The sequence below is a fragment of the Austrofundulus limnaeus genome, unplaced genomic scaffold, assembly GCF_001266775.1.
Source record: "Austrofundulus limnaeus strain Quisiro unplaced genomic scaffold, Austrofundulus_limnaeus-1.0 Scaffold129, whole genome shotgun sequence".
Taxonomy (NCBI): Eukaryota; Metazoa; Chordata; class Actinopteri; order Cyprinodontiformes; family Rivulidae; genus Austrofundulus; species Austrofundulus limnaeus.
Genome location: NW_013952531.1, coordinates 682,692 through 692,521, shown reverse-complemented (window position 1 = coordinate 692,521; position 9,830 = coordinate 682,692). Strand labels below are relative to the sequence as shown.

Here is a 9,830-nt window from a genome sequence, read left to right as displayed (position 1 = left end):
ATGTAACACCTAAATAAGTAGTAGTAATTTGGACAGTTTCAAAGTTATATTTTATTGCAATTAACTATTAACCCCAAAATTTTGTTGCATGTTTTTGGTTATAAACATAGTGTTGAGTTCCTATTGAATAGTAATTTGATTGTAGTTACCCAATAGTTTTACTAAAAGTAGTTTTTCTTTTGTACCCTAATTACCACATAGTTACATTTAATTACTTTTCTTACCTTGTAATTACATGGCAATAAGTTACATTTAATTACTTTTCTTACCTTGTAATTACATGGTAATAAGGTAGTAATTACATTTAGTTACTTTTATTACCTTTTAATTACATGGTAATAAGGTAGTAATTACATTTAATTACTTTTATTACCGTGTAATCACATGGTAATAAGGTAGTAATTACATTTAATTACTTTTATTACCTTGTAATTACATGGTAATAAGGTAGTAATTACATTTAATCACTTTTTATTACCTTGTAATTGCATGGCAATAATGTAGTAATTACATTTATTTACTTTTATTACTTGTAATTACATGGTAATAAGATAGTAATTACATTTAATTACTGTTATTACCTTGTAATTACATGGTAATAAGGTAGTAATTACATTTAATTACTTTTTATTACCTTGTAATTACATGGTAATAAGGTAGTAATTACATTTAATTACTTTTTATTACCTTGTAATTACATGGTAATAAGGTAGTAATTACATTTAATTATCTTTTTATTACCTTGTAATTACATGGTAATAAGGTAGTAATTACATTTAATTACCTTTTTATTACCTTGTAATTACATGGTAATAAGGAAGTAATTTTATTTAATTATCTTTTTTATTACCTTGTAATTACATGGTAATAAGAGTACTGTAAAATAAAGCGTTATCAATAAAACTAATATTTTTATGTTATGTTTTGTAYAGAGGAGCTGGCGACTTACAGTATAAACAGAAGAACCGACACCCAGAATTACAAAACAAACAGTTTTTTAATTAAATTAAATTTAGTCAGTCATTAAAACAAACAAAAGAGAAATCTGTATGCAATAAAAAACAAGTCGAAAATGAAACTTTTTTTGTTCCAAATGATTCTTTTCCAGTCTGGAATTATGTTTAATTTATTTAGATTTTGTGTTCATGGAGTGATATTGGTGATAACATAAATCAAATTAAACGATCATATTTTTTTCCCTCAGAGGTTTGAAGGACATGGAGCAGGACTCGTCCTCCATGGAGAAACGTTTTTCCTACAAGTTCCTGAAGAGGCTACTGAAATGTGTCGATTCAGCTCAGGAGTTCATCGCTCATCTCGGTGAGTCGGCTGCACCTGGTGCTAAAAGTTCAGCCCATCATCATCATCATCATCATCCTCACCACCGTGACGTGTGTTTTTGTCCTGGCAGAGGCCATGGCCACCAGTGGGAAGACTGATAAGTCGCCTCACGACCAGGAAATCAAGTTCTTTGCCAAGGTTGGGACTGTTTATCAGAGTGAAGCTGCTTTTTTATATAACAGTGAGGTTAATGTAAAGATTCTCTGTTTCTCCTCTTTAGGTGTTGCTTCCATTGATGGATCAGACGTTTAAGAACCACTGCCTCTACTTCCTGTCCACACCCAGTAAGAACCTGAGCAGCTGTGGCTGCGCCTCCAACAAAGAGAAGGAGATGGTCACCAGGTACTCAGTCCAGCTGGAGTTTCATGGTTCTCCTGTGACTCACGTATTCCTAAACCTTTTCTCTCAGCTTTTCCTCAGTTCTGTCCTTACTTCCTTCTTTTTTCCAGTCTGTTCTGTAAGATGGCAGCTCTTGTTAGACACAGGATTTCTCTCTTTGGTAAGGCGGGCCTTACCTGTGTCACTGTGATCCTTTTAGTTTGGTATCTGCAGTAAACAAAACGTCTTTATTCCAGGGAGTGACTCTGCAGTGATGGTGAGCTGTCTGCACATCCTCTCTCACTCGCTCGACACCAGGTACGTACACTTTACTCACTGCCGGCAGCAGCGGAGCTCAGGTGGTCCTAATGTCAACTTCCTGTCCGCTCAGGACAGTGATGAAGTCCGGCGCAGAGCTGGTCAAGGTCGGGTTCAAGTCCTTCTTTGAGAACGCAGCTGAGGACCTGGAGAAGCTGGTGGAGATGCTGAAGCTGGGGAAGTTCATGCAGTCTCGTGCTCAGCTGAAGAGCGTCACTCAGAGCATCAACTATGTGACGGTGGCTCTGCTGCCCATCCTCACCGCCCTGTTCGAACACATCACCATCCACCAGTTCGCCGTGGATTTGCTTCGTAAGCTGATTTCTGCTTTGGCTTTTCAAAATCAGATATCAGTAATGTTTAACTCTGTTAATATGTTAAACATATGTTCACAAATCACACTCTGACCGTAATGTTCTCTCTTTTATTATTATAGTGGATGATGTGCAGCTGTCCTGCTATCGAATCCTGATGTGTTTCTACAGCCTGGGAACTGGAAAGAATGTCTTTGTGGAGAGGTACGAGTCAAACTCAGCCGTGCATCATCTGCATCACGTGTGCCTACCCACGAGTCATTTAGCTGTGTTTGTGACAAATACAGGCAGATTTTTAAGTAACTCACTTGTTTTACTGAATTGTGTAATTGATTTGCTTGACTTTGCTACTTTTAGCTTGGCTTTTGCTACTTTTGGCTTGGCTTTTGCTACTTTTAGCTTGGCTTTTTCTTCTTTTAGCTTGGCCTTTTCTGCTTTTAGCTTGGCTACTTTTAGCTTGGCCTTTTTTACTTTTAGCTTGGCTTTTGCTACTTTTAGCTTGGCTTTTGCTACTTTTAGTTTGGATTTTTCTACTTTTAGTTTGACTTTTGCTACTTTTAGCTTGGCTTTTGCTACTTTTAGCTTGGCTTTTGCTACTTTTAGCTTGCCTTTTGCTACTTTTAGCTTGGATTTTGCTACTTTTAGCTTTTGGCTTTTGCTACTTTTAGCTTGGCTTTTGCTACTTTTAGCTTGGCTTTTGCTACTTTTAGCCTGGCTTTTGCTACTTTTAGCTTGGCTTTTGATACTTTTAGCTTGGCTTTTGATACTTTTAGCTAGGCTTTGCCACTTTTAGCTTGGCTTTTGCCATTTTTAGCTCGGCTTTGCCACTTTTAGTTCTGTTTTGCCACTTTTAGCTTGCTTTTTGCTACTTTTAGCTTGGCTTTTGCTACTTTTAGCTTGGCTTTTGCTATTTTAGCCTGGCTTTTGCTACTTTTAGCCTGGCTTTTGCTACTTTTAGCTTGGCTTTTGATACTTTTAGCTAGGCTTTGCCACTTTTAGCTTGGCTTTTGCCACTTTTAGCTTGGCTTTGCCACTTTTAGCTCGGCTTTGCCACTTTTAGTTCTGCTTTTCCATTTTTAGCTTGCCTTTTGCTGCTTTTAGCTTGGATTTTGCTACTTTAAACTTGACTTTTGCTACTTTTAACTTGGCTTTTGCTATTTTTAGCTGGCTTTTGCTACTTTTATTGTTAGCTTTCAGTTAGCATTTAGCTAATTTTGTGTTTTAGTAATTGTTCTGCTTCTTTTAGATTTAATAACACAGTTTTAGCTTCTGAAGCAAAGTCGTTCAACACTCTTTTCTCTATTTGATTATAAATGAGTGGATCATAAATTGTATAATTTTTTTCAGGCATCTTCCAGCGCTGGGGGAGAGTCTGGCCATCCTGGTGGGAGCCATGCCCGTGGCGTTTCTGGAGCCTCACCTGAACGCCCACAACCCACTCTCAGTCTTTAACACCAAGACCCCTCGAGAGCGAGCCAGTGAGTGTCCAGCTTTGATTGACGTCACAATGATTAGGGCCAGAGTGACCRGTGTCTGTTTTCCTCGCAGTCCTCAGTATGCCCGACACGGTGGAAGAGATGTGTCCAGAGATGCCTCGGCTCGACAAGCTGCTCAAAGACGTCAACGACGTCTCAGAGTCCGGTGCGCGTTACAGCGACATGCCGCAGGTCTGAAGAACTGAATATTTAAAAATTGAAAGTTACATTATTTTTTGTAGTTTGGCACAAAAATGAAACAATGACCCGTTCCCTGCAGGTCATCGAGGTGGTCCTCCCCATGCTGTGCAACTACTTGTCCTACTGGTGGGAGAAAGGTCCGGAAAACTCTCCACCGGACACTGACTGCTGCACCATGGTGACCTCTGAACACCTCAGCATCATTCTGGGAAACATTCTGAAGATCCTCAACAACAACCTGGGCATCGAGGACGCCCCCTGGATGAAGAGGATCGCAGGTGAATTCATCAAGGCTGTAAGGCAGATTAGTGAAAAACAGYGCTTGAACAAAAGCAAAATAACACAAATCTGCTTTATTTTAGGAGCTCCCTTCCACCTTTCCACTGCTTTTATTGTCTATTATTTATTGTGTACTTTTCTGACATTTTACAGAAAAAAACAACTCAGATAATAAGACTGTTCAGATCCATAAGACTCATCTAAGTGAGGGGAATATAGCTTTGTTTAAAGTGTTTTTATTGTATATTAAAAATTGCTTTAAAGTATTTTACAGCCAGTATTCTCCAGGTACATTTAAATACATTTCATGTCTTTAAAACCGGATGGATTTTTTTAATTATTATTTTAAATCCAGACATTAATGTCCCCTCTTCTGTTTCCAGTCTACTCTCAACCAATCATCTGCAAAGCTGGAGCTGATTTGTTAAGAACCCACTTCCTGCCCACACTGGAGAAACTAAAGAAGAAGACGGTGAAGGTGAGCTCTGAAACTTATTGTTATTATTATTATTATTATTCTTAGCACCACATCCATTAAAGAGGGCGGTGAAATATTATCTGAATTGTAAGAAATCAATGTTTTTGTTGTTTCTGTGCTCAGGTGGTGTCAGAGGAGGAGCAGCTGAAGGCCGACAGTAAAGGAGACAACCAGGAGGCAGAACTGCTCATCCTGGATGAGTTTGCTGTTCTCTGCAGAGACCTTTACGCTTTTTATCCCATGCTCATTCGTTATGTGGACAATAATAGGTAAAATATACACATTTAACACAAATCAAGTGCATTTTTTGTTTTGTTTTTGATGAATGAAACCCCAACATAAAATAAAAACAAAACCTGTTGGTGGACCTCAGATCCAGGTGGTTAAAGGAGCCGGACGCAGACTCCACTGAGCTCTTCAGGATGGTGGCTGAGATCTTCATCCTCTGGTGCAAGTCTAACGTATGTCCCACTGCTGGATCCGTCAYGGTGTTTATTCTGGTATCAGATCAACACTTTGCTTTTTGTGTGCTGCTGCAGAACTTCAAGCGAGAGGAGCAAAACTTTGTCATCCAGAATGAGATCAACAACCTGGGCTTCCTGACCGGAGAGGGCAAAACAAAGATGTCTAAGGTGAAGATGTAAACGTGATGTTTTTACACCTGGAGCTCTCCTGGTTTTAATCTCTGGACTGTCCTGTGTGTCTGTAGTCTGGTGGGGACCAGGAGAGGAAACACAAACGCCGTCGCGGTGAATATTACTCAATCCAGACGTCGCTGATCGTGGCGGCTCTGAAGAAGCTGCTGCCTATCGGCCTGAACATGTGCACCCCAGGAGACCAGGAGCTCATCTCTCTGGCCAAGATACGCTACAGTCTGGTGAGCCCAAGTCCAAAACGTTTGACAAATGTTTAACAGATTATTATTTTTACAAACCTTCAGCTCAGATTATTTCAAGTCCTTGAGCAGACAGATGGTTTTATTGAAGTTGGGTGTAGTGCCTTGCTAAGTGGCAAACGTTTGAAGTTCTATAATTTAATTAAATTAATTAATTAAAGTAACATTTAGCTGCAGATTCATGTTGTGCACCATGTTTGCTCCTCACAGAAAGATACAGACGATGAAGTGAAGGAGTACCTGCATCAGAATCTGCACCTGCAGGAAAAGGTAAGTTACTGTTCAGAGCTTCAATCAGGAGAACAGAATAAAACATTATTTATACCGTACAACAAAATAYTGAGTTCAGGTTAGTTTGTAGTTGTGTCTTTATTGACCTGAGTGTTTTTGTGTTTGCAGTCTGATGACCCGGCAGTTTATTGGCAGCTGAACCTTTATAAAGATGTGGTGGTGAAGAGTGAGGGACCGGCAGACTCGGAGCGCACAGTGGACAGAATCCAGAGCATCTCTGCTGCAGTCTTCCATCTGGAGCAGGTAAGACACTGTTTTCTTTTGTTCAGGATAAAAAAGATCTGATATCAAACCTGGAAGAGACCAACTCCAGTGTTTTTCAGGAATAAAACTAGACTATAATCATCTTGAGGAAGSTGATAAGATATTTGCAGTTGGGCGACTGTCTGTAAATATTTTAGTCATATTTAAAAATGTTTAACTTTACAGAAAACCTCCCTACAGAAATACATTTATATCTTTTCAATTCCTTCAAATATATTAATAAAAATCTACTTTTGCTTTATTTTTGTCTTGTTATGCTCATTTTAACTCTTAGCTAGTTTTAATACTTTTAATTACTCTTTAGCTGCTTTGAGTTTTAGCTAGCCTTTGGGCACTTTTATGTTTTAGCTAGTGTTTTGTTACTTTTATTTTTAACTAGCATTTTTAGTTTTAAGCTAAAAGACTACAGTATAAACTTTACTTTTTAGCTAACTTTAATGAAACTTTTAGTTAGCATTGGTTGCTATTAGGTATTAGCTGCTTGGTATTTTTAGCTTCTAGGTATTGTTTTGCTTCTTTTAGTTTTAACCAGCCTTTTGGCACTTTTTAGTTTTTACTTAGGGTTTTGCTACTTTTAGTTTTAACTGGCTTTTTTTTTGCTAGCCTGGGGCTACCTTTAGCTTTAAGCTAAAAAGAGCATGTTTTTTACTTTTAGCTAATTTTTAATGTAGCTTTGAGTTAGTTTTAAATAGTAATAGCTACTTATTGATGCGTTTAGCGTTTAGTTATCATATTGCTTTAGCCAGATTTTTGCTACTCTTAGCTTTCAGCTAGCCTGTTGCTACCTTTAGCTTTAAGGTAAAAAGAGCATAAATTTAGCTTTTTAGTCAACCTCTAATGTAGCTTTGAGTTAGCATATTTTTTAGCTTCTGTTTAGCTCTTCAGAAACATTTGCATTCACACTGCGCTTTTATTTTCTATGTTTACAGCATTAGTCCTGACAGATTTACAGCAGAAGTTTATTTTATAAAGAAGGTTAGGAGTTTTAATTATTTTTGATCCTGAAACATTTGTTCCACCTCAGGTTGAACAGCCTCTGAGGAACAAGAAGTGTGTGGGGCAGAAGCTGCTGTCCAAACAGCGTAAACGAGCTGTGGTGGCTTGTTTCCGCATGGCTCCACTTTACAATCTGCCCAGGTGAGAAGTTTTAATAATATTATTTATTTCAGTATTTTGTTAAGTAGTGCTTTGTCTAATCCTGTTTAAATTCACCAAGTAGACACGAGGGGTTTTTCTTGTTTGCCCTCGTAAAGTCCTCCTCACCTCTCTACTGACATTCTCTCCTCTTGTGTTCTTGTTTAACACTGCCTCACCCTCCCTCAGATACAAAAATAATAATTACTTCCTGAACGGCTATCGGGAGGTTTGGCTGGAAAAGGCGTTCAAAGCCTCCAGCTTTGACCGCCTGTTCTCCCTGCTGACGGTAAAGTGACACTGCGGGATGAATGCTTCACATTTTCAACCTCACACTTTCTCATCTGCCAAACTGTGAACCGACCTCTGCCTTTTAGCCAACTGTTCATTCTGATTGGTCCACAACAATGAGCTTGATGATTGGTTAAAACCTGGGAAAACTCCTGAATTGAAGTTTCAGTTGCAGTGGGGGTAAAACAAAATGATAAAACACAGTTGAGTTGTTTTTGTTTGTAGTTTCTCCTGTTAGGATTTCATCTCACGTTGTGAGAGAGGTTCGCACAGTTTCCCAACACTTGATTGACAAATGCTGTTTGGAAACTGAGCAACATGAAAACCTGAACCGTGACCAGTCAGAAGAGCCAGTGGATCCCACATCGACCAATCACCACCCTGCTTGAAATGCACTTCCTGTAACCTTTTCCTCCCTTTACATCCGTCCTTCCTGTGTCCTGGAAAACAAACACAAACACACAGCAGAAATCACCCTAATGCCACTGTCCCTCCCTCCCATCCTCTTCATTCCTCCCCACCTCCCCTAACCTCCCCCTCCCCAGGCATCGCGCTATCAACCTCTTCATCCCGGCCTATGAGAGACTTTGGATAGAGGCAGAGGAGTACTCTTTTGAGGAGAAGCTAGTTCAGGATCTGGCAGTAAGTACCGGGCTCGCCTTGCCCCCGCGTCCTGCGCCCTGCGTTGGCGCCCCGCTGCCAGTCCTGTCTGCAGAAAGCTTCTTCGGCTCTGCGCCCGTCGAGCCCTGGGAGCGGGGGCCCGGCTCGGAGCGCCCGGGGGCGGCGGCCCTCGCTGTAGGCATGCTAAGCCCCTCAGAGAGAGATCCGTCAGGAGTCAGAGGCTGCATGAACACCTGAGGAGACGCAGGGCCAGCTGCAGCGCTCACAGCTTTAGAAAAGCAGGAGGGATTTCACTACAAGTAGGAGAGTGTCACTAGCTGTTTGAGAGGCGGAGCCAAGCCATCAGTTGTCTTTTCACTGTACTCTGTAAGTGTGTGAAGGTGGCGTCACAGTGACCGTACTGTCAGTGGCATGCTCCTGTAGTCCTGTGAAGATCACATCTCATTTTAGATGTTGTAGTTGTTAATGTTTTTCAGTTGTCCTCTAATAGATTCAGCTTTATTTGCAGTCAGTCACACATATTTATGGGAGGAGTGGAAAGCTGTCAGATGAAATGCTTCAGTAGTTTTTGTCCCTCCCTCTGAGGCTCATTGTTCAGAGGAAGTCAGCTTTCTGCTTGCATCTGTTTGCTGCAGCATGACCCACTGTTTGACCTCACTGTCCTGTCCTCTCCACAAATCACCAGAAACACACAAGAAAAACTAAATCATCTGCATGCTAGTGCTTTCAGTGTTTTTTCAGTACGTGTGTAAGTGTGAAACTGTTCCTGAAAACGGTGCATTTTTAAGAGTTCTGAAAAAGTCGGGACATCTGCAAATCTCACAAACCAGCATTTTCTTCACATTGAAACACAGTAAACATATCCAATGTTAAAGTTGATTTATTTTATGGTTTTAATGGAAGAAAATAAGGGCATTATTAAAAAGATGGCAGCAAAACRTTTTTATAAAGTTGTTTAGAAGATGGATTTTTAATTTCATAGTTTTTAAATATATTCAGTGTGAAACGCAGGCAGCTCAGTTCCAAGTTCAAGTTTATTTATACAGCTCCAAGTCACAACATCCGTTGTCTCAGGRCACTGTAGATAAAAAGAACAATGTAAAGAAGAAAGCAGCAGRTTRYGYTGARTCACTTCATCACAGTCTCCCATCCTGAGCAAACGGTGGAGAGGAAAAACTCCCTGCTAATCAGGAAGAAACCTCCAGCAGAACCAGGCTCAGGACAGGAGACCATCTGCCTGCCTTGTCTTGAAGCAAGAGAAAACAAGACACAGGAATCTTTCTGTAAAACAGATTCACACCATTTGAAGAAGTTTATGAGAAAAAAAGTTCATTTTTTGGCCCCAAGCAAGAGAGCCGAGACCTGATTCAGCCCAAAACTAAAATGAGTTCCGTTCTTTCTGACCACTGTTAGCTTCAAATATTTGACTCTGTTCAGAACATCTCACTGGGCTGCTGAAAGTGATGATGGAGGACCTCAGTTTAGCTTGTTAGCTTTTGCGCTAGCACCAAGCTAATACATATATAAGGAAATATAATAGCGTTGGTGCTAAAGCTAACAGGCTAATCTGAGGTTGTTCTTCCATGAAGCAGCTCTGTTGTCCTCCATCC

The 9,830-nt window shown here is 40.1% G+C and overlaps 1 protein-coding gene across 1 annotated transcript in view; it reads left to right on the top strand.

Annotated features, from left to right (window-relative positions):
- ryr3 (ryanodine receptor 3) overlaps positions 1-9,830 on the top strand; it is a gene marked incomplete at its 3' end in the record, with an annotated part of 107,898 nt that overhangs the window by 86,211 nt on the left and 11,857 nt on the right. Inside the window, 19 exon segments of the mRNA XM_014015437.1 lie at positions 1,205-1,320; positions 1,412-1,479; positions 1,562-1,683; positions 1,791-1,840; positions 1,917-1,977; positions 2,051-2,289; positions 2,414-2,495; positions 3,639-3,769; positions 3,840-3,958; positions 4,047-4,245; positions 4,630-4,724; positions 4,848-4,993; positions 5,098-5,185; positions 5,264-5,356; positions 5,434-5,601; positions 5,830-5,889; positions 6,019-6,153; positions 7,199-7,311; positions 8,145-8,241. Coding sequence (XP_013870891.1) covers positions 1,205-1,320; positions 1,412-1,479; positions 1,562-1,683; positions 1,791-1,840; positions 1,917-1,977; positions 2,051-2,289; positions 2,414-2,495; positions 3,639-3,769; positions 3,840-3,958; positions 4,047-4,245; positions 4,630-4,724; positions 4,848-4,993; positions 5,098-5,185; positions 5,264-5,356; positions 5,434-5,601; positions 5,830-5,889; positions 6,019-6,153; positions 7,199-7,311; positions 8,145-8,241 — 2,182 coding nt within the window.